Genomic DNA, 25,347 nt, shown 5'->3' on the forward strand with positions numbered 1-25,347 from the left:
TATAACTTAAATGTTCTCCCACGTCATACTGTCTTCAATACATCTGTTGCTAATTTTCCTGTGTCTTTCGAAATTCTGCCGATCCTAGAATTTTAAAAAAATCCTTCTTGTGTTGTTCTATTTGTCATTTTTCATAGATCTGTGGAGTTACTGGTGGAACAGGATTGTTAGAATTGGTGTCAATCTTGGCCATAGTGCTAACACTTTCGCCTGAATCATAAATTGTGGGTTCGAGCCCCATTCCAGGGACTTGAGCACATAATCTCGGCCAGCACTTCAGTACTGTGGGAGTGCTGCACTGTCAGAGGTGCTGTCTCTTGGGTGAGATGTTAAACTGAGGCCCCTTTTGCTCTCTCAAGTGAAGATCCCATGGCACTATCCAGCGTCCTGGCCAATATCTAAACCTAAACGAACACATTACACTTCTCCATAATTTCAGCATATGTCTTAAAATACCCCTACTCCCTTGATGGCATTTGGCACAATTCCCTCTCCTGCTATTTTAAAGCCTCCACCAGCCTTCCCCTCCCCACAGACAGATCAACTGTGAACTGTCTGTATTGAAAACAGTGTTGGTAGAGTTCCATCCCACCACTGTATGGTGCAATGCATTAATAAAACCAATATGTTACCCCATTGAGCTGCCTCACCATTAGCCGATTTCGGTTGGCTCCTCAGTCTCACCAGTGCAGTTTGTTCCTCACTTTCTTTGTAATATCTGTATTCAGCACACCTGAAACTTTGATTTGCAAAACTTGGATTTAAGGCAACATTTCCATCACCCCCATACCTCTTCCCTTTCAATAACCTGCCTTCCTTTTCATCCTTAATGACCTCTGTGGTACTGCTCATGGCTATTGTTGCGAAGCGATGAAAAGCAAAGATTGATTTCTATTCTGAGGACATGTCTATAAATTATTTATAAAGCTTCTAGATGGTTAGATTCTGGTTATTCTCTCTGTGCTTTGCTACATTTCCCATTAACCCATGATCACTGAAATAATATTACTAGATAAGAATTTCCTACAAACTACAGAAACTCATTATATAGTCAACACGTTCCTATTTATTAAACCCGTTAAGTTGTGTCTTAATATCAAAACAGAGTTGTTCAATAGAATAACTGACCCCACTATATATCCCTAACCTGTAAACTCCACCCTGTCTCCTGGTCGGGTTGAGTGACAGGTGTAATATTTATTAGAAAATAGGTTTGCTGGGAGTGCTCAGTGTGGATATCCTTAGGTCAATCAGCAAAATGGTGTACGAAACTGGGAAGCATTTAGTGCTACACTCATTTCATCACCAATTTTCTGACTATACACATGCGTTTGGCAGACTGTTGGTGGCAGAATCCCAATATTAGCTGTTCCATCACATCCTGGGAATGTGACACTGCTTGCTCCACTGCTTTGACAGTAGAATTTTAAACATTTTAATTTGAACTTTTTATGAGTTTCGTTTGAAAGGTTATATTCTTGCTTTAGCCAGTTTTAGTTTTTTTGCTGATCTAAAAATGATTAAGAATGTCGGTCTTCCTAATTGGGAAATGAGTGTTTTGTTCCCACTGTAGATGCAGACTTAGACTGTTGGCTGTCTGCCCTATATCTATCTGGAAGGAGTAAGAGCCTGTCTGAGCAGCTCCTAATTGCTTCACCATCTCTGAGCACCACTGATGTCCACAGGGTTCATAACCCTACCAGTCCATAGGGAATAATTAACAAATGTGGCTCAGGGCTGTGGGGGTAGGATATAGGAAGCACAGGTGAAAAGGAGAAAGTGGGAGACTGCTTTACAATGTAGCACAATCGATAAAAGTCGACAGTTTAAAATGCAGTTTAGCAGCTCAATTTTTATTTTCTCTGAGGAATTTGCTTGATATAAGTACAGCTGTGTTTATGTCAATGTGATCTAATTAGATTACCAAGGCAGGGATGCATAAAAAAGTGAGTGAGTGTGAGTCAGGCTTCCTGTTTACATGTATTCCACATGACCCACACACCACAGTGTGTACTTTTTGTTATTGAACCAGCAGACAGTGCCACTTAAGAATTTGATGCTGAAGGTTGCTTGAAGCAAATGGTCTGCACTGGGATCACAGGGAAAAATAGAGATTTTTCATAGCATAATACACACGGGCAACAACACTGTCTGCAAATACTGCCAGGAAAGCAATGTGTGAAGTTTCAACACTGGCACTCTGTTGCAGATCTATCTGTGTGATGCAGAGGACTGGCATGAATATTAAGGTGAGGGATAAGTGCCAGCAATTCTGGTGATGCTGCACCAGTGCAGAAACTTGTGAGAGAGCCAGATTTCTTCAGTGTGAGGGGGAATTGACCGAGAGTGTCAATGGTTAGGTTTCTGTCCAATGGTCTGAAAATTGTGTGGTGTGAAATCCATGTAAGAACCGACATTCTCAGGGACCCCTGTAAATATGGACACACTCCCAGGGATGCCCTGGAAATACTGCCATACTACTAAAGACCTCTGGTAAATACCAATACACTCCTGGACACCCTTACAAATATTGACACATTCCTTCCCCAGCCCCCTCTCCCAAATACTGACACATTGCTGGAGACCCCCGGCAAATGCTCATTTGGTCCCAGGAGCCTCCTTTAATACAGCGCTCCTGGGGACCCCATGCACACACTAATTCACACCTGGGGCCTCCCAGGGCTTAACTTTCAACTACCCAAAGCCATGTATAACTGCAGAATTTGATTTGTTACCACTCCAAAAGAAATAACATGCTGTTGAGAATTAACACATACAAAAAAACTAAACCTGAGATATTGCTTTCTGTGTAACAGTGCCTGAGCCTAAACGTTCAGAAATCTGATTACCACTACCCCCATGAGCTGATGCTAAGCAATGACTGAAGATAACCAACCCTGCACTCTGATCCCAAGCAATGAATGAGGACCACTAGCTCTGCATTTTGATCCCAAATGGTCAAAAATCAGAGAAGGTCCACTAGGCTGATCCCTGGGATGAAGGGGTTGTCTTATGAGGAAAGGTTGAGCAGGTTGGACCTATATCCCCCTCATGGAGGAATCCAGAATTTGGGGGCAAAGTTTCAAAACAAAGGGTCTCCCATTAAAGACGGTGATGAGAAGGAATTTCTTCTCTCAAAGGGTGGTTAATCTTTGGAATTCTCTTTTCCTGAGAGCAGTGGAGGTTGGGTCATTGAATATGTTCAAGGTTAAGCCAGACAGATTTTTTGATTGACAAGAGAGTAAAGGGTTATGGGGGGTAGGCAGGAAAGTGGAGTTAAGGCCACAATCAGATCAGCCATGATCTTATTGAATTGCGGAGCAGGCTCGAGGGGCTGAATGGCCTTCTCCTGCTCCTTTTTCTTATGTTCTTATGACTGAGGACCACTAACTCGGCACTCTGATCCCAAATGATGAGAAAGGGCCGCTAATATCTGCACTCTGACCTCAAATGGTCAGAAATCTAATAAGCGAAGACCACAACGCTTACAATCTGCTGCTCCTGTGGACATTTTTGCTGATCTAGTTTCATAACCAAGCACTTATAGAAGAAAACAAACCAAAGCACCAAATATACTCAGGAACAGGATGATTTCCAAAATTTCACTGAAAACTCAAAGAAATCCTTAACCCTTGTATAAGACAAGGATTAACTGGATGGTCCAGCTTTAAACCCCACAACATATCCCTCAACAAGACTGCTAACTTTACTTACACTATCATGTCCATCATTTTCCTTGCTCTCCCCACTACTGAAACTCTCAGTCCTAATCCTTGGAACTCCTTCCCTAAATCTCTCCACCTCTGTACTCACACCTTTTAACAAACCCTCCCTTTCTGCACTGTAAGATTCTACGATTCTATATTGCAGGGCTATGAGAAAAAAGTAGTGTACTATTTGGATAGCTCTCTCAAAGAGGTGGCACAGGCATGCTGGGCTGAATGGCCTCTTTCTTTGCTGTAAGATTCTACGGGCTGGATTTTGCCGCAGGCTAAATAAATCATCAGTGCAATTGCTGTCAAGATTTACCTATGCTACCCCCAAAGCTGCACTGCAGTTCGACAATTCACAGCTGTTTCTCCTTCAGACAACACTCATTTTGGTTTACAAGCTTACTAGGTATGCTGCATTAAATCTGCCCTCAAAGCAGTATTCACCCTTCAGAGCTGCATACAATTAACGAGTGAGCTTTATTCCCAGCCTCCTTGGTATTGGTGGGATTTCAGAAGTGAAATTTCAGAAGCATAATAGGAATTAAGAAAAGTATTACCTCACACCATCTGGCAGCTTTCTGTCAAAGGATGTACTGCGAGGGATAGCTGCGCGGACCTGCTGCAACATTTGCTGGGATTGATGCCTGTCGGCTGCTCCTTGTATCGGGGAGCACCGGGAGAGTGGCTGCCCCGCTGGTGTGGCTACTCGGTGCCACGTAGTGTTTCTTCTGAAGGGGGTTTTGAACTCGCAAGGAGTGCCTTCATTGTCCACTTTGTATTCGACCATTGGTATCCTGTACAGCTCTGAGCAGCCTCTGCCCAAAAAGAATATTTGGTTTGTTAAACAGAGTACAATAACCTTAAGTGCAGAACTGAAAATGCCCTTCAATAGTCACATGAAAAATATCAAAAAGGCAAATAATTAAATATAAAATGCAGTTGGCATTACTGTCTAATAGGGGTGACCTTGGTTTTCATGATTAAAGCAGCCCTTCTCTCTACTCCTACTAGGTGCAGCTGACTGATCTGACTGTACTGCAGGGACCAGTGTTGCTAGCAGATTTAATCTTTTGAATAATGCACAATAAACCCAAGTACAGCAGATATGACATCACTCCTCACTGAGTTTCTGCCAATATCACAGTTGAAAATAACTCTACATGTGCTAGAAGTACTGTTCTACAATAGATCTGGACACTTGCTGCGGAATCTATGAATGAGGGCAGGCCTAATTTATAACTTACATTTTGCAATCTCAGTAAAACAGGGACATGGTGGGGGTGGATTTAGGGAGGGATTAAGGCTGCCATATGGGATATGTGTATGGCAGTAATTAAAAAGCGGAGTATAGCACAGCTGCTTCAGAATTACATTTTTAGCAAATGTAAGGTGGAGCTGAAGATACTTTCCATCTGAAAATAGCAGCCCTCACACCATGTGTGCGAGTTAGTTAGACTAATAGAACCCCATATACCATGTGTGTGAGAGTTAGACAGACTTGTTTCTGGAGCACAGCTCGATTTCAGCAGTACAATTTGCGCTCTCATATCAACAGGCCTTTCCTTCACTCCTGGAGTCTGCAAACCATTGTCAGAGCCCGCAAGAGTATGGCAGCAGATGAGGGGCCTGGGTTGTGCGGGTGCGGGACAAAATATCATTCTCTTCACCCCCTCCTCACCCAGGCAGGTATTGATGGATCCCATTGACAGCTGATGAAAGTTTAAGTTACCAAACTGTGGTGAACTGAAGCTTAAAAGGTCTTCTCGTGAAATAAAATAATTCAAATGTGTGCTACACACAAACATAGAGCCTGGAAGGCAATTTGGAAGTGGCAGCTATGTAAAATGAATGTGAGCCCAACTGTTAGTAAGGAAGTGCCAGCCTGTTTGTAAACATTATGATTCCACGAAAACCCTTGTCCATAGTTCAAAACTGCACTACAGGATAATTGAACACACATTTTAAATATACCAAACTGCAAATCCTCCGCCCCAAAACAAAAACAAACAATCTCTTAATGCCTGATTTCATGGAACGATACAGCACAGATGGAGGCTATTTGGTCCATCGTTCCTGTGCCTGCTCTTTAAACCAGCCATCCAATTAGTCTCACTCCCCTCCTCTTCCCCACAGCCCTGCAAATATTTCCTTTTCAAGTATTTATCCAATTCCCTTCCAGAGTAAAACAAAATGTTTACTTTATCTCTGGATTGTTGATGAAATATATAGCAATGAATGGCAATGAATACTGAATCAGCTGGTACATAATTCAAGAGCGAGCTGAGAAATATCATTTTTCTTTAAAGGTGAGAGGTAGAGAAATGGAAATGACTTCAGCAGCTGCTCTGCACAAGCCCAAGGGGGCTTGATGGATTGCAGGGAATTACATAGAAATTCCAACACACGTAGGCCACTCATCCCAATCTGTCCATGCTGTGTTTATTTTCCATATGACAGAAGTCCTAATCCTGTGTGTCCATTCTGTTCCATATTCCTTCATTCCCCTTTCCTCAACCACCTAACTGGCCCAGTCTTAAATGCTGACATGGTCTCGGCTTCAATTATTAACTCCAGTAGTGCATTCTACAGCCTCACAACCCTATATGTAAATACATTTCCCCTATTCTCAGCTCTAAACTCTTACTATCCCAGAACTGAGATTTGTACTTGCCTGGTTATTTATCTATGCTCCTGTCAATCATTGGTAAGTCTGTCCCAATCCTTCAAAACATTAAACACCTTGCCTAAATCACCCCATAATTTCCTGTGTTGTAATGAAAACAGCCCCAAATTTTCAAATCGAAACAGAAAATGCTGGAAATACTTAGCAGGTCTGGCAGCATCTATGGGTAGAGAAACAGACTTAACGTTTCAGGTCAGTGACCCTTCGCCGGACCTAGGAGTGCTTAGAGAAATAATAGTTTTTAAGCCAGGCAGGGAAAGTGGGGGGTGGGGAAGGGGAGGGAAGAACAAACAGGAAGGTCTGGGACAGGGTGGAAGGCAGGAGAGATTAAATGACAAAAGGAATGATTAAAAGACATCCAACCTATCTACACATCCATCCTCCACCAGGACATGCTGAGGGTTCTCCAATTTTTCCTTGAATGGAGGTCCAACCAGTACCCATCCACTATCACCCTCCACCATCTGGTTGAACCAGTTCTCACATTGAACAGCTTCTTCTTTAACTCCATTCACTTTCTTCAAATAAAAGGTGTTGCTATGGGAACCTGTATGGGTCCTAACTATGCTTGCCTTTTCATGGGATTTGTGGAACATTCTTTGTTCCAGTCATACTCAGGTCCCATCCCGCACCTCTATTTTCGATACGTTGATGACTATAATCGGTGCTGTTTCTTCCTCTTGCCCTGAACTGGAAAATGTCATCAACTTTGCTTCCAATTTTACTCTTCCCTCACCTTCAGATGATCCAACTCCAACTCTTTCCTTCCCTACCTCGACTTCTTTGTCTCCATTTTTGGAGATAGGATATCGACCAATATTCACAATAAGCCTGTGGACTTTCACAGCTATCTTGATTATGCTTCCTCATAATTACTTTTTGTAAGGACTCTTCTTTTCTCCAAGTTTCTCCCTCATCTGTTATGATGACACAACCTTCCATACCAGAGCTTCCAATATGCCATCTTTTTCCCTTGGCCGTGTCGATTTCATTTCTTGCACTTTTGCTCTCAACCCTTTCCTCCTCTCCCAGAACCACGCTAGGATTCCCCTTGTCCACACCTTTCATGCCACCAGGCTCTGCATTCAACGGATCATCCTCTGCCATTTTCACTGCCTCCCGCGTGATGCCACCACCAAACGCATCTTCCCCTCCCCATTCAACCTTCTGAAGGGACCCATTCCCTCTGCGACACCCTGTGTTAGTGTCTAATAAGTTCTGTTAATGGATGTTCAATACCTAGTAGTTGAAGGTAATAGGATGAACAGATGTTGGGTGTTGATTAGTTAATTGTACGCAAATGTAGATATGAAGAAGAGCCAACCAGCACTGGCTGGGTGTTGTCAGGAGCGCAGAAGTGAGCTCTGTAGCAAGCAACAGCCTCCATCAAAGCATCATAGTCTCAGTGCTTTCTTCACAAACAGGCTTGCAGGTTTCTCTAACATTGGTAGCAGAGGATGGTTGCCTGAAAGTGAAGATTGAAGGCTAAGATTTGATTTCAGACAGGAGATTAGAATTGGAGTTTTTTTTTGAGAAGGCTGTAATTGTAGCTTTTTTTTTTTGAAGTAAGATGACTGAAATCAGGTGTAAGGGTTGGGATATGAGTTTCCACTGCTATTTTGTGAAGCCGAACCTTTCAATCAATGGAAGGATGAAGTTGATCTATGGACACAGGTTACGTCTTTACTAAAAAGGAAGCAAGGAATAGCCCTTGCATTTCACCTCCTACCAGAAGCAAGTTCAGGGGCAAAGTGTTCTCGGAGCTAGTGCCTCATCATTTGGACAAGCTCTTAAAATTTATGGATAAAATTTATATGAAAGATGACTTATTGAGTGCCTATGAGGCGTGGTTGGACTCTGATAGATTTAGAAAAATGGATGCTTCTTCCATAGAAGAATATATTATGGAGTTTAACCAACTCTACACAAGGTTACCAGTGATTCTACTTGGAAATTCCTAGATCAATAATTGCCTTCAAATTGTTGGACTGTGCTAGGATATAGAACATGGCTAGGCTCTTGATATTAACCAGAGTTAGATTCAAAGAAAGATACACTTTTTGATCAGATGTCTGACGCCCTGAAAATTTTTTGGGGAAAACATTTCTTTCTGGCCGCTTTCATGGCACAAATGGACTCTTCAGCAGTGACACAGAAGGTGGAGGATACAATGCTAGTAGCGTTTCAAGGCTGCTCAAAAATGGGGCCCAAACATTAGCATGAAAGGAGAATCATACACAAAACGAATGAGGATACAGACCCTTTTGGCAGCTATAACAGACGACAGGAATTGGGCAATTATGGCAGAAAGATAAACCCCAGGAATAGCCAAGGGGTGGTCAACAAGTGTTTCCGATGTGACTCAAAGTATCATTATGCGTTGCGTTTTCCAAAAAGGAATAACAGGATTTTTAAGATGATACATGACGTGGAAGGTTTGGAAGGCGAGGATGACGCTACTGATCAATCAGAAGAAATTGTACTGGTCACAAGAAGCTTCAGTCCAGTAATGAGTGCCCTAGTCGCAGATCTGTTCAATTGCACAGTACTAGACAGTGGGTGTATGTCCACGGTATGTGGAGTGGATTGGTTAAGGTGTTATATGGATTCTTTAAGTAAGGAAGACCGAAGTAAGGTCAAAGAATATGACAGTTCTACCTGTTTCAGGTTTGAGGATGACAACACATCGAAATCACTAAAAAGAGTGGTAATTCTGTGTAAAATAGCAGGTGTAAACCATTTTATTAGTACGGATGCAGTATCCACTGAAATACCTTTGCTGATCAGTAAACTGTCTAAGAAAAAGGCTCTGATGAAATTGGATATGGAATATGATAAGACGATTGTCTTTGGGAAATCTGTAGCTTTGTGGTATTCCTCTAGCAAGACCTAACATCTCTAAGCAGGATGTTAAAGAAATATTAATGGCACCTGAGGGTAGGGATTTAAAGGAGAAAAGGCAAATTATTTCAAAACCACATCATCAGTTTGCACATCCGTCTTGTCATAGGTTGAAGATTTTGTTAAAATATGCAGGAGTAACAGATGATGATTACACTAAACTTAGAGGATGGCAGTGAAAAATGCGATATCTGTGAGAAAAAAAAAAGAGGAAGACGCCATCTCGACCCGTAGTGAGTCTCCCATTAGCAAGTGACTTTAATGAAACCGTAGCAATGGAATTGAAGGTATGGGATAAAGACAAAAACATTTGTCTTCTACACTTTATAGACATAGTGACTAGATTCAGTCTGTCAATGGTAATTTATAGTAAAGACAAAGAAGTATGGAATTAGTGTAGGATTAGTATAAATGGGTGGTTGATGGTCGGCACAGACTCAGTGGGCCGAAGGTCCTGTTTCAGTGCTGTATCTCTAAATCAAAAAAATCAAATCAAGTAATAGTGGACAAGATAATGGAAAGGTGGATTGGAATGGGACAGGGAGCACTGGCTAGGTTTTTAACTGACAATGGAGTATGTGTGGAAATATGAATATTGTAGCAATGCACACGGCAGCAGAAAGTCCTTTTAATAATGGGATTTGTGAGAGAAATCATGCCGTGATTGACTAAATGCTCCGAAAAATTTTAGCCGACCAACCAAATTGTAAATTGACTACTGCTCTGGTGTAGGCAGTACAATCGAACATACATATGAATATACGAATTAGGAGCAGGAGTAGGCCACTCGGCCCTTCGAGCCTGCTCCCCCTTCAATAAGTTCATGGCTGAACTGATTACTCCACATTTCCACCTACTCCTGATAACCTTCCACCCCCCTTGCTGATCAAGAATCTACCTCTGCCTTAAAGATATTCAAAGATTCTGCTTCCACCGCCTTTTGAGGAAGAGAATTCCAAAGACTCACGACCCTCAGAGAAAAAATTTCTCCTCATCTCTGTCTTAAATGGGCGACCCCTTATTTTTAAACCGTGACCCCTAGTTCTAGATTCTCCCACAAGGGGAAACATCCTTTCCACATCCACTCTGTCAAGACCCCTCAGGATCTTACATGTTTCAATCAAGTCGCTTCTTACTCTTCTAAATTCCAGCGGATACTAGCCTAGCCTGTCCAATCTTTCCTCCTAAGACAGCCCACCCATTCCAGGTATTAGTCTAGTAAACCTTCTCTATACTGCCTCCAACGCATTTACATCCTACCTTAAATAAGGAGACCAGTACTGTACTCCAGATGTGGTCTTACCAATGCCCTGTAGCTGAAGCATAACCTCCCTACTTTTGTATTCAATTCCCCTCGCGATAAACGATAACATTCTATTAGCGTTCCTAATTACGTGCTGTACCTGAATATAACCTTCTGTGATTCATGCACTAGGACACCCAGATCCCTCTGTATCTCAGAGCTCTGCAATCTCTCACCATTTAGATAATATGCTTTTGTTTATGCTTCCTGCCAAAGTGAACAATTTCACACTTTCCCACATTCTCCTCCATTACCAGGTCTTTGCCACTCACTTTACCCATCTATATCCCTTTGTAGCCCCCTTATGTCCTCTTCACAACTTACTTTCCTACCTATCTTTGTGTCATCAGTAAACTTAGCAACCATACCTTGGGTCCCTTCATCATTTATATAAATTGTAAAATGTTGAGGCACCCCGCACAGATCCCTGTGGCACACCACCTTTTACATCTTGCCAACCAGAAAATGACCCATTTATGCCTACTTTCTGTTTCCTGTTAGCTAGCCAATCTACAATCTATGCCGTTAGGTTACTCCCTACACCATGAGCTTTTATTTTCTGCAATAACTTTTGATGTGAAACCTTATCAAATACCTTCTGGAAATCTAAGTACAATACATCCGCTGGTTCCCCTTTATCCACAACACATGTAACTCCTTCAAAGAACTCCAATAAATTGGTTAAACATGATTTCCCTTTCACAAAACTACGTTGACTCTACCTGATTACTTTTAATTTTTCTAAATGCACTGCTATACAATCTTTAATAATAGCTTCTAACAATTTCCCGAAGATAGATCTTAGTAGTTTCTTGCTTTCTGTCTCCCTGCCTTTTGAATAAAGGAGTTACATTTGTTATTTTCCAATCTAACGGAACCTTCTCGGAATCTAGGGAAGTTTGGAAAATTGAAACTTACGCCTCAACTATCTCATGAGCCACTTCTTTTAACACCCTAGGATGAAGTCCATTAGGACCCGGGGACCCGTCAGCTGACAGCTCCAACAATTTGTTCAGTACCACTTCACTGGTGATTGTAATTTTCTGGAGTTCCTCCCTCCATTCCATTTCCTGACTTACAGGTAATACTGGGATGTTACTTGTATCCTCAATAGTGAAGACCGATGCAAAATATCTGTTCAATTCATCTGCCATCTCCTTATTATCCATTACTAATTCCCCAGACTCACTTTTTATAGGACCAATGCTCACTTTGTTAACTCTTTTCTTTTCAAAATATCTATAGAAACTCTTACTATCTGGCTTTATATTTCTAGCTAGCTTTCTCTCGTACTCTAATTCTACCTTCCTTATCAACCTTTTAGTCAATCTTTGCCCTTTTTTATATTCTGTCCAATCTTCTGATCTGCCTCCCATCTTTGCACAATGATAGGCTTTTTCTTTAAATTTGATGTTATCTTTAACTGTTTTAGTTAACCACGGATGGCGCGTCCCACCCTTGGAATTTTTCTTTCTCGTTGAAATGTATCTATTCTGTGTATTCTGAAATATCCCCCTAAATGTCTGCCACAGCATCTGTATTGACCTATCCCTTAATCTGATTTGCTAGTTCACTTTAGCTAGCTCTGCTTTCATGCCCTCATAATTGCCCTTACTTAAGTTTAAAATACTAGTCTTGGACCCACTCTTCTGTCCCTTAAACTGAATGTAAAATTCAATCATATTATGATTGCTGCGACTTCGGGGCACCTTAACTATGAGGTCATTAATTAATCCTATCTTGCTGCACAATACCAGGTCTAGTATGGCCTGCTCTCTTGTTGGCTCCAGAACATATTGTTCCAAGAAATTATCCCGAAAACATTCTATGTACTCCTCAACTAGGCTACCTCTGCCCATCTGATTTTTCCAGTCTATATGCAGTACATGCAAAAAACACGCTTCAAATAGTTGGGCACTACAGCCCCTATCAATGAGCTTGTGTCTGGAAAATACCTTTAATAATGTGGGATCATCCCCCGGCTTTAGAGGGGACTACAATTAGTTCAATTTTTGCGGAACATTTGACTGCCATGCATGCAGGGAAAAGAGCATTTATTAAGGTGGAGGTTTCAGAAAAAATCAGGAGAGCTTTGAGGTATCGGATCAGACCATCAGAAAAGAATTTTAGTACTGGGGACATGGTGTATTACAAAAGAGAAGGGCAGAAAGAATGGAGAGGTGCAGGAAAAAGTTATAGGCACTGATGGCAGAACGATAATCTTGCACCATGACAACCAAACCATTGGAGTACATTCCTCGCAGCTTATTGCACTGATTTATACATTGACAGAGTCTGAACAAATGATGGACAGTGATGAGGCACTATGTACATCACATGCATATATGTCGAACCTTTACCAGCAACAGACTGTGGCAGATAACGGGCTAACTGAGAGTGGACCAAGTGATAGTGAAGATCAAGATAAGGCCATTTATCCCAAAGGTCAACTACCGAAAATTGGGATTAGAGTGACATATATGCCAGAAGGGGCTAGTGAATGGAGGGAAGCCACCATTATAGGAAGGATTGGAAAGGCCACAGGGAAGTACAAACATTGGCTGAACGTGCAAGACAAGGGACAGGATATCAGACCTATAGATTGGCAGAAGGAATTGAAAATTTGGAAGGTCAGAAGACGTAGTGTAAGTTCAGACAGTGGGCCTGAAGATGATCATAGTCCAAGGAAAAGGTCACAGACTTGTGAAAGGATGTCTGGTTGTAGGAGGGACAGGTCGAGTAGTAGCAGTCCAGAAAGGAATAGGAACTCTAGTAAGGAATGTGGTTTCACAAGAGCAAGGACCAGAGAGCAGGTGAGGAGTGCCACAAGAAGTAGGAACCCTTACGATAGAGAAGCTCAAGTGGCTACTAACAAGTTAGATGGTGAGTTGGTAAAGGATGCAAAACAAAAAGAGCTTGACAGTTGGAGAGAGTTTGTCGTATACACAAAGGTGCCAGATAGAGGACAACTAGCATTGTCCCACAGATAGATTTGTACAGAGAAAGTATGTCCCAATGGTATGTATCGGGCTAAGGACAGACATGTAGCTCGGGGATTTGAGGGATGACTAGGTGACCAAGAAGTTAGAGTGAACTCCCCAACAGCAGGAAAAGCAAGTTTGAGATTTTACTAGCCTTTTTAGTGACACACTCATGGGAATGTAAGTCCATTGACATCAAAGCAGCATTTTTGCAAAGAGAGAAATTTCAAAGGGAAGTATTTTTTAAAGCCACCAAAAGAAGCTGGAGATATGGAGGGGAAATTATGGAAGTTAAACAAGTGTGTTTATGAGCTTAAATGATGCATTCAGGGTGTGGTATTTTTCAGTTGGGTCCGTCCTACTAAAAGCTGGTTGCAGTCAGCTAAAAGCGGATGCGGCAATGTTTCATTGGTACTATGAAGAAAAGCTAGCAGGCATTTTCTTGATGCACATAGACGATTTTCTTGGGGAGGATCTGCGGCATGAGAAATTTGTGGTGGATAAAGCTCTACAGGAATTTAAAATTGGAAGTTGGGCTTCTAGAGATTTTAAATATATACTGTTGAATATTAGGCAGTGTTACATTTGTTACGAATGAGGTGGGAGAAGGGCACTGTTAATTCAGTCCCACTTCTCCACAGGTCACAATATATATTTACATTTTCCCACTTACCGAAACAGTCAACTAGATACTCTATTCGTCCCCATAATAAAGCACACCAACCAGGTTCCTTTAATAAACAACAAACTGTTTATTATAAAACCAAGTCTTAACCAATAATAAAGTAAAGATACACGTGAATTGAAATATTAAAGCCCCTTATTCATCCTAGCCCTCATGCACACACTCATATACACAGCCGGTTCACTAGGAAAAAAAGGGATTTTTGTTTACAGCTGTTACAAAGAAATAAAAAAAACACTTATGCTGAAAAGAACATATAGAAGGAAATCCTTTGTTTTAGTGAGGTGTCCCAAAGGCGAATAGGCGGCTGCCAATGGGATTTTCCCAGAACAGTTCTTTCCAGTCAATGTTGATGATCAGTCTAGGTAGGCTTTCCAAGAGAAAGCTCCAGTCAGGCTTTACAGCAGGAAGCAGCAACAAGGATCTTCCTAGGTATTATGTAACAGTAAAGGTTTCTTCAAATACAGGAGGAAATGGTAAACCCTTGATGCAGGTATTCTTTTTAAGAGAGAAAGATATCAGCTGTCTTCTCCTGACAGGCACATAGCAACTGCCTTTTTGTAACAGTTCAAAATGAAACCAAAACTGTTTAGGTGCAAGTCCTGTGACATCTATAAATCTTGGCCTGTCATTCCTTTGCAAATTTTTTTTCAAAGTTACAAGCACACTCCTGCTGGGTTATTTGGACACAGGTGCCTTCCAATCTGTTTGTATTTCACTCAGTTCTAAACCTTCTGTTGACCTTCCTTTTACTTATTTTAAAAAAAGCACCAAGTTCAGCAATCTCCAGATGAATCAATGTCCAGAATTCAACTACAAGTTCTTTGAAACATATTTTACAAAAGAAACTGAAGAAATCTTGTAATACCTAGAGAATGTTAATAGGATCCCAATAAATCAGGCCAGATCCTCACAAAACGAAGACTCTGCTCCAAGGAAGAAGCAGACCTGCTAAGGAGCTTAAATCGGGCAATTAAACTGTTTTTTGCTATTTGTTTGTGGGATGTGGGTGTCGCTGACTAGGCCAGCATTTATTGCCCATCCCTAATTGCCCTTGAACTGAGTGGCTTGCTAGGCCATTTCAGAGGGCATTTAAGAGTCAACCACATTGCTGTGGTCTGGAGTCACATATAGGCCAGACCAATAAGGATGGCAGATTTCCTTCCCTAAAGGACATTAGTGAACCAAATGGGTTTTTACAACAATAGACAATGGTTTTATGGTTACCACTAGACTAGCTTTTTAATTCCAGATTTATTAATTGAACCCTGCACAGCAGGGTTCATTATACTTTTGGTGGGAAGAAATGATAAGTGCTGTCCATTAGCCTGGGAATCAATCAAAATAAAGAGGATAGTTAAAAGCACCTTAGCTGCTGAGGCACTTGCACTGATAGAAGTGACAGTTATGGGTAGAAATTTATTGAGTATTTTAAAGGAACTCTTAAATTGATAGGGTTGTTAAGAAGGCGTATGGTGTGTTGGCTTTCATGAACAGGGGGATTGAGTTTAAGAGCTGCGAGGTTATGCTGCAGCTCTATAAGGCCCTGGTTCGACCACACTTGGAATATTGTGTTCAGTTCTGGTCGCCTCATTATAGGAAGGATGTGGAAGCTTTAGAGAGGGTGCAGAGGAAATTTACCAGGATGCTGCCTGGACTGGAGGGCATGTCCTATGAAGAAAGATTGAGGGAGCTAGGGCTTTTCTCATTGGAGCGAAGAAGAATGAGAGGTGACTTGATAGAGGGGTACAAGATGATGAGAGGCATAGATAGAGTGGATAGCCAGAGACTTTTTCCCAGGGTGGAAAGGGCTATCACCAGGGGGCATAATTTTAAGGTGATTGGAGGAAGGTTTCGGGGAGATGTCAGAGGTAGGTTCTTTACACAGAGAGTGGTGGGTGCGTGGAATGCGCTGCCAGCGGTGGTAGTAGAAGCAGATAAATTAGGGGCATTTAAGCGACTCTTGGATAGGTACATGGATGATAGTAGAATGAAGGGTAGGTAGTTAGTTTGATCTTAGAGTAGGTTAAAGGTTCAGCACAACATCGTGGGCCGAAGGGCCTGTACTGTGCTGTACTGTTCTATGTTCTTATATAAGGGGCAATCGGATAAATATTTTCCTATGGAATGCTACATAGATAACCATTCCATCTGGGAAAATGTCCATTCGACAAAAGGTGTCACAGAAAAGAGGTTGAGGATTGATCTCACGAGTATAAAAGAAATGTTGGAAAGAAAAGAAATTTCCAAAGTAAAATGGGTTGACGCAATTCATCAGTTGTCGGATTGTTTTACAAAGAGAGGTGCTTGTTCAAAGAAATTGTTGGATGTCCTCGAAGAGGGCCGTCTTTATTTATTTATTTTTATTCATTTAGAGATACAGCACTGAAATAGGCCCTTCGGCCCACCGAGTCTGTGCCGACCAACAACCACCCATTTATACTAACCCTACAGTAATCCCATATTCCCTACCACATACCTACACTAGGGGAAATTTACAATGGCCAATTTACCTATCACCTGCAAGTCTTTGGCTGTTGGTGTGTTGTGATGAGTTAGGAAAACGTGGAATTTTTTAATGTTAGATCAGTTTGTAATTCTTTAAACAAGTTTTTTTTTGTTTAAAAAAGGGGGAATATACAGTATGTTAATGGCTGGTGCTGTTGAAGGATTATGGCATAATGTAAGATTTAAAAAAATGTATTATTTTGTCTCCCTTTTTTGTTTTATATATATGTATTTAATTTGAAGAAAAAAAGAGGGGAATCTGTTACTGTCTAATAAGTTCTCTTAATGTACGTTAAATAGTTGAAGGTAATAGGGTGAACAGGTGTTGATTAGTTAATTGTACTCAAATATATAAATAAAAGAGCCAGCTAGCATTGGCTGGGTGTTGTTCGGAGTGGAGAAGGAAGCTCTGTGGCAAGCAATAAAGAATCTCCATCAAAGCATCCTAGTCTCAGTGTCTTCTTCATAAACAGGCTTAGAAGTTTCTCTAACACACTGGTCCATCCTTCAATCACCCCCATTTACCATGACACCTTCCCATGCAAGAGCAGGCGATGCAACACTTGCCTTCTTACTTTTCCACTTCTCACTGTTCAAAGCCTTAACCACTCCTTTCAGGTGCAACAGTGTCTTACTTGTACTTGTTTCAATTTAGTATACTGTATTTGCTGCTCACGATGCGGTCTCTTTTACACTGGGGAGACCAAACATAGATTGGGAGATCACATTGCAGAACACCTCCATTCAGTCCGGAAGTGTGACCCTGAGCTTCCACTTGTCTGTCATTTTAATTCTCTGCTCCACTCCCACTCTGACCTTTCTGTCTTTGGCTGCCTACACTCTTCCAAAGAACACAAGTTCAAGGAACAGCATCTCTTTTTTTCTACTAAGCACTTTACAGCCTTCCAGACTCAACATTGGGTCCAATAATTTCAGATCATAACATTTGCCCCTTTTGTTGGATGGCAGTTGTTGGTGGCGATTCTGCTTTCCCATTTAGACCTCCTCCGGACACATCTTTTGTTTCTTTACTTGTCCCATTACCATCTCTTCTTGCCTTGCACCATCATCCCTTTTGTCAATTAATCTCTCCTGACTTCCACCCTATCACAAACATTCCAGTTTGTCTTTTCCTCTCCTTCCCCCACTTTCCCTGCCTGACTTAAAACCTGTTGCCTCACTAAGGACTCCCAGTTCTGATGGTCACCTACCTGAAATGTTAACTCTATTTCTCGCTCTACAGATGCTGCCAGACTTGCTGAGTATGTTCAGCATTTTCTATTTTTATTTCAGATATCCAGCATCCATAGTACTTTGCTCCTATCCCAAATTTTCAAATATTTCTTTGTAATTTCATTTCCTCATAGCAGGCAGCATCCATGTATACCCTCGCTGGAACCTCAGGATTCTTGCTATAGATGTCCCCCAGGGCTTGTCCTGCTCTGTACCATAACTTCCCTAAGTGGGAGTAGCCCTAAGAAATTTGCTCTTGGAAATGCCCTCCATCTCTGTGGGAATGTCTCGCCTTCCTTAGCGCTCTCTCCCATTAGCACAGTGTTACGACCAAGGCTGGAGGAGTGTACTGTCTTTCTCTAGTTCCACTTCTCCACGGGTCACAACATATATTCAAATGTTTTACCCAATTACTGATGTGGCCAATTAAACACTCTATTTTTATTTCAGAAGAAAATCCACCAACCAGGTTTTTTAAATAAACAACAAAGTTATTAATTCATTATAAAATAAGACTTATTCAATAAAGATGCAAAGCATTAACACAGATTGAAATATGATAGTTCCCTTCTAAATTAGCCCAACACTCTCTCACAAACACGCACACACTGGTTAAAGGAAAAAAAAAGTTGTCTCTGCAGCCATCTCTTACAAAAAGGATTTTAAAATACTTAGGCCAAATACTTGTTAATTCTTGAAGGAAAAGGATAAGATATGGAATTATATCAGTTGTCCCTTTATTCTGGCATCCCAAATACGCGTAGATGGCTGTCACTGGGATCCTTTGGAGCAGTTCTCTTTAGGCGACTTCGAGGATTAGTTTGGCAGGCTTTCCAGGAGAAATGCAGCATCAGGGGTTTCAGCTATCACACTGGATTCTCAGGGTTTCTCAAAGAGATGGAAAAAGGGTGAGCTGGTGGCTTCTCTCTTAGCAAGCTTCCCTCCAACTGACTCAAAACAATATCGAAAATGAAACCAACTCTTGACCACCATAAATCTTGACACGTCACTTCTCTGTAAACAACTCTCCCTAGTCAGAAGTCTCCTGCTGTTTACTTAGCTGAAGACAGGTGACTTCCAGGAAGAGTATTTTTAAACAAAGTGACAAAATCCTTCCAGTGACCTTTTTTTTAAAAAACAGTCTAGCATCTATAGAATCTCTTCAGTCTTTCAAATGAATCAATTTCCACAACTTTTAAACACAAGTCCTCAAAACATATTAAAAAATATGTTTCAAGATTTCAATATTTTAACTGTCAAGACTAGGAGTTTGCCTTGTGGTAAATTGTGAGCGACCAGTTATGAACACTCTGGGACAAGGTGCAGCATTGTAGGGTAGAAATTTATTGCAACTCACTTTTCTAACCTAAGAAACAATTTCAAGGCAAGAATTTCAGTGTCCTTACTCATTTAAAAAAATCAAATACATGATTAAAAAGAAATGGATTGTCAAAAATTCTCTTTTTTTTCTACTTAACTTTTCTTTGGCATTGTTCAAAACAGTGAGTACTCACACCACTGGGAATGAAACTATAAAGACGAGAGTGGTCCCAAAGGAAGAGTGCTAAATTGGGGGAAGGCCAACTATACCACAATTTGGCAGGAGCTGGGGAATGTAGATTGGGAGCAGCTGTTTGAAGGTAAATCCACATTTGATATGTGGGAGGCTTTTAAAGAGAGGTTGATTAGCGTGCAGGAGAGACATGTTCCTGTGAAATTGAGGGATAGAAATGGCAAGATTAGGGAACCATGGATGACAGGTGAAATTGTGAGACTAGCTAAGAGGAAAAAGGAAGCACACATAAGGTCTAGGAGGCTGAAGAAAGACGAAGCTTTGAAAGAATATCAAGAATGTAGGACCAATCTGAAACGAGGAATTAAGAGGGCTAAAAGGGGTCATGAAATATCTTTAGCAAACAGGGTTAAGGAAAATCCCAAAGCCTTTTATTCATATATAAGGAGCAAGAGGGTAACTAGAGAAAGGATTGGCCCACTCAAGGACAAAGGAGGAAAATTATGCGTGGAGTCAGAGAAAATGGGTGAGATTCTAAACGAGTACTTTGCATCGGTATTCACCGAGGAGAGGGACATGACGGATGTTGAGGTTAGGGACAGATGTTTGATTACTCTAGGTCAAGCTGGCATAAGGAGGGAGGATGTGTTGGGTATTCTAAAAGGTATTAAGGTGGACAAGTCCCCAGGTCCGGATGGGATCTATCCCAGGTTACTGAGGGAAGTGAGAGAGGAAATAGCTGGGGCCTTAACAGATATCGTTGCAGCATCCTTAAACACGGGTGAGGTCCCGGAGGACTGGAGAATTGCTAATGTTGTCCCCTTGTTTAAGAAGGGTAGCAGGGAAAATCCAGGTAATTACAGACCGGTGAGCCGGACGTCAGTGGTAGGGAAGCTGCTGGAGAAGATACTGAGGGATAGGATCTATTCCCATTTGGAAGAAAATGGGCTTATCAGTGATAGGCAACATGGTTTTGTGCAGGGAAGGTCATGTCTTACCAACTTAATAGAATTCTTTGAGGAAGTGACAAAGTTGATTGATGAGGGAAGGGCTGAAGATGTCATATACATGGACTTCAGTAAGGCGTTTGATAAGGTTCCCCATGGTAGGCTGATGGAGAAAGTGAAGTCGCATGGGGTCCAGGGTGTACTAGCTGGATGGATAAAGAACTGGCTGGGCAACAGGAGACAGAGAGTAGCTGTAGAAGGGAGTTTCTCAAAATGGAGACGTGTGACCAGTGGTGTTCCACAGGGATCCATGCTGGGACCACTGTTGTTTGTGATATACATAAATGATTTGGAGGAAAGTATAGGTGGTCTGATTAGCAAGTTTGCAGACGACACTAAGATTGGTGAAGTAGCAGATAGTGAAGGGGACTGTCAGAGAATACAGCAGAATATAGATAGATTGGAGAGTTGGGCAGAGAAATGGCAGATGGAGTTCAATCAGGGCAAATGCGAGGTGATGCATTTTGGAAGATCCAATTCAAGAGTGAACTATACAGTAAATGGAAAAGTCCTGGGGAAAATTGATGTACAGAGAGATTTGGGTGTTCAGGTCCATTGTTCCCTGAAGGTGGCAACGCAGGTCAATAGAGTGGTCAAGAAGGCATATGGCATGATTTCCTTCATCGGACGGGGTATTGAGTACAAGGGTTGGCAGGTCATGTTACAGTTGTATAAGATTTTGGTTCGGCCACATTTGGAATACTGCGTGCAGTTCTGGTCGCCACATTACCAAAAGGATGTAGATGCTTTGGAGAGGGTGCAGAGGAGGTTCACCAGGATGTTGCCTGGTATGGAGGGCGCTAGCTATGAAGAGAGGTTGAGCAGATTAGGATTATTTTCATTAGAAAGACGGAGGTTGAGGGGGGACCTGATTGAGGTGTACAAAATCATGAGAGGTATAGACAGGGTGGATAGCAAGAAGCTTTTTCCCAGAGTGGGGGATTCAATTACTAGGGGTCACGAGTTCAAAGTGAGAGGGGAAAAGTTTAGGGGGGATATGCGTGGAAAGATCTTTACGCAGAGGGTGGTGGGTGCCTGGAACGCGTTGCCAGCGGAGGTGGTAGACGCGGGCACGATAGCGTCTTTTAAGATGTATCTAGACAGATACATGAATGGGCAGGAAGCAAAGAGATACAGACCCTTAGAAAATAGGCGACATGTTTAGATAGAGGATCTGGATCGGCGCAGGCTTGGAGGGCCGAAGGGCCTGTTCCTGTGCTGTAATTTTCTTTGTTCTTTTGTTCTTTATGGAGCAGTAATGAAACCTAACACCATGATAGGACATTAATACTGGTAATACCCTGTGTTAATAACAGTATTAATTCAGCTTCTTTTCAATATTGCAGCCAGTAAATACACTGAACCAAAACCCAGATTATATAATTATGACTCATTTAAAAAACTCAGCAGCATTAGATACAAGGAAAAGCATAGTTAATCATGGTTCTTTTTAATGGCTTGATTTTTTTAAAGCCTACCCTGATGGCAAGATTCCCTCTAATCAAACCCACATTTATAGATTGATGGCATCCAAAATTTAAAATGTGCTTTTACACAGAGAGGGGGAGATAGATAGAGGGGGAGATAGAGAGAGAGAGAGAGAAAGAAAATGAGAACGTTCTCAAGGAGGGGAGGGACTGTCATAGAGAGTGTTTGCCTTGGGCACAGTTTTAGCATACTTTATCACTCAACTTGGACAGCTATGATCCGGGGTTCAGGACCTGGGTGAAATAGAGGGACCCGATACTCGTCCAGATAAATTAAAAACACTGACCCATGACCTACAAGAATGAACAGATAACATTCAGATGTCAAGCTGACAGTTTATGAGACATGTACAACCAAAGTAAATGACATGGGCAGTCCCTACAGGGTGATGAGCGTTATCTAATTTCTTTCAAAACAGCAATTTCCAGCAACTAGATTGGCGTCCCTCCAAGAAACTAGTTCTAGTTTTCGGTGAAGCTCCTTTTCATTAATTCTTCATGACAGTACTCAACTAATTTAGTAGCTAAATGACTAGCTTGTTTTACCCTGAATTTGAAATGTTATTCCTTATGTGTTATGTCAAAGTGAATGTTTACTGTGAAACACAAAAAAGAAGCATTTAATTAAAAGAAAATCTTCCGTTCAGATACACCACTCCAGTTCCTGAGCAATCCTGTACACAACACACACAACAGCACTTCATTGTTTAAGAGCCATTGTATCACACAACTCAAAACTAAGATATACAAAATACAGTACACAACTCCTCGTACTTAAATAAGTCTTCAGAAATTCAGTCAACGAAATAAGTTTGAAGATGAAATTTGATTTCACTAAAATTTACATACTCATTTGATTCCGTAAAAGGAGAAGTGCTTGAATGAGGAAGAGAAGGAGCAGATTTAAATCCACCCATTTACACCAGACGAGGAACAAACACATTTGCTGCAGGGATAGCTTTCAAGTATTATTGTCTTTGTGAGAGTGTTTTTTGTTGCAAAGCCTGTGTAAATGCGACAGAAGTTTAAGGGTCCTGCGTCATTTGTGTCATCATGATGTTTTTCAATGCAGGCGCAGATTATTGCATTCAAACATTTTTAAAAAAGAATTTTGTGAAAACACTTTGCGCAGCGGTTCTGTCCCTTTAGACCACTTTTAATAGAAGTCTAGTTTCCAGTCCATCACTGACGTAGACTTTGGAAAACCATGGAAACTTGGCAGGTTTTACATTCGTATATTTCATGTTTTTCCTCTTTCAATAAGTGAGATGGCAAGAACTAAAACTATTCCTAAAACCCTATTTCATGATGTTCTATAAAAAAATTTCCTCTGAGCTGCCAAATCAAGCAGCAGCAAGTACCATGATTACACTTTATAGCAATAGGCAACAAAGCAAGTTGACATTTACTTTTTAAACTTATTTACTGCGTAGATGAAATTAAAAGTGAATTGCTGCCAGGAACTAACTCATTTTTATATTGACTTTAACATAATAAAACGTCCCAAGGCACTTCACAAGAGTATTATAAAACAAAATATGACACAAGCCATATAAGGAGACATTAGGTAAGACGTCCAATAGCTTGGTCAAACAGGTAGATTTTAAGGAGGGTCTTAAAGGAGGAAAGCAAGGTGTCGAGCGGAAAGGTTCAGAGAGGGCGCTTAAGGCTTAGGCAACTGAAGGCCCGGCCACCAATGGTGGAGCGAATAAAATCGAGGAGGCTCAAGAGGCCAGAATTAGATGAGTGAAATCAGAGGATTGTGGGCCTGGAGGAGATTACAAAAATAGGGACATGGAGGGATTTGAAAATAAGGATGAGAATTTTAAAACCAAGACTTGCTTGACCGGGAGCCAACATAAGTCAGCGAGCAGAGGGGTGATAGGCGAACAGGATTTGGTGAGAGTTAAGACACTGACAGCAAAGTTTTGGATGACCTCAAGTCTACGGAGGGTAGAATATGGGAGACCAGCCAGGAATGCATTGGAATAGTCAAGTCTGGAGATAACGAAGGCAAGATTGAGGATTTCAGCAGCAAATGACTTGAGACAGGGGCCAAGTTGGGCAATGTTATAGAAGTGGAAATAGGCAGTCTTAGTGATGGCATGAATCTGAGGTCAGAAGCTCATTCTGGGGTCAAATATGACACCAAGGTTGCAAACATGAATAAATACAAGATTATTCCATGTGATTTTGGAGCCGAGTATTATGTTGATTCAGCGGTAGAACTCTTGCTTGAATCAGAAGGTTGCAGGTTTGGGTCCTGCTCCAGACTAACACATTACCTAAGACACTCCAATATTGAGGGAGTGCTACACTGTCGGAGCTGCCTTCTTTTGGATGAGACATTAAACGTAGGACCTCTCTGCCCGCTTAGGTGGATGTGAAAGACCCCTTGACACTATTTAAAGAGGAGCTGGGGAGTTCTCCCCAGTGCCCTGGCCAATATTTCTTCCTTGACCAAAACTACTAAAGCCAAAGTTATCTGGTCACTTACTTTCATTGCAATTTGTGGGATCTTGCCAAGTGCAAATTGGTTGCTGCATTTGCCTACAGAACTATAGTGACCATAGCTCAAGTAGTAACTCAATGGCAGTGAAGCACTTTGACATGGGGATGAGAAAGGCACTATATAAATGCAAGTTCATTCTTTCTTTCCACAGATGTGCATTTGTAATGTTGATTCAAATCATCTGTAGATCCAAAGCAAATCTCAACGGAGCTGTGAAGCAGAAAGGTTTTAGGTTGTTTATTTCCCAAGAATGACTTCTTTAATCTAAAAGTACAACTGTCTATTGACAGAAAACTACTCTTGATAGACATGCATTAGCAACATTGTCGAGTGCAATGCTGTCTGAGAAGCCTTTTAACAGTTCACACACCGTGACAAATCCCAACATCTTCAAACTTCTCAAGTAATATGTAATCAAAGAAAAGAGGAAGAGCTTTGTTTTTAATATCTGGACAACCCACTGGAACTCTTCCTTTAGTTCACAGTGGTACCCTGGGGATGTACCTGTATACTGTCATCACCTGCAACACCAAAGGTCGGTGGGGGAGCCTTGGAATGCGACCTAGGCTGCTTGTTGACAGAGGAGGAATTGAGACAGATTCTCAACATTACCACCTGGAGAAATATGATCTTCCGAAGTATCAGTGAGTTAATGCACCACAATGTATGGCGCTGAGTCACTTTGGTTCTGAAGATCCCAAGTTCAGTCCCTTCTCTGTGCTGTTAATTCATCACACCCGGGGCAACGGGACCACTACGTCTGGCCCAACAACCTCAGCTACAGGGAAAGTACTAGAGCTCCCGTTCCAGACTGCTATTCA

The 25,347-nt window shown here is 41.5% G+C and overlaps 1 protein-coding gene across 5 annotated transcripts in view; it reads right to left on the bottom strand.

Annotated features, from left to right (window-relative positions):
* Positions 1-25,347, bottom strand: part of sipa1l2 (signal induced proliferation associated 1 like 2) — a 581,962-nt gene that overhangs the window by 139,581 nt on the left and 417,034 nt on the right. For all 5 annotated transcript variants that reach the window (XM_068020936.1, XM_068020919.1, XM_068020901.1 and 2 more), the window contains one exon: positions 4,271-4,528. In XM_068020936.1, coding sequence (XP_067877037.1) covers positions 4,271-4,528 — 258 coding nt within the window. The remainder of the gene's footprint in view (positions 1-4,270; positions 4,529-25,347) is intronic.

Source organism: Heterodontus francisci, chromosome 3 (genome assembly GCF_036365525.1).
Source record: "Heterodontus francisci isolate sHetFra1 chromosome 3, sHetFra1.hap1, whole genome shotgun sequence".
Lineage (NCBI taxonomy): Eukaryota > Metazoa > Chordata > Chondrichthyes > Heterodontiformes > Heterodontidae > Heterodontus > Heterodontus francisci.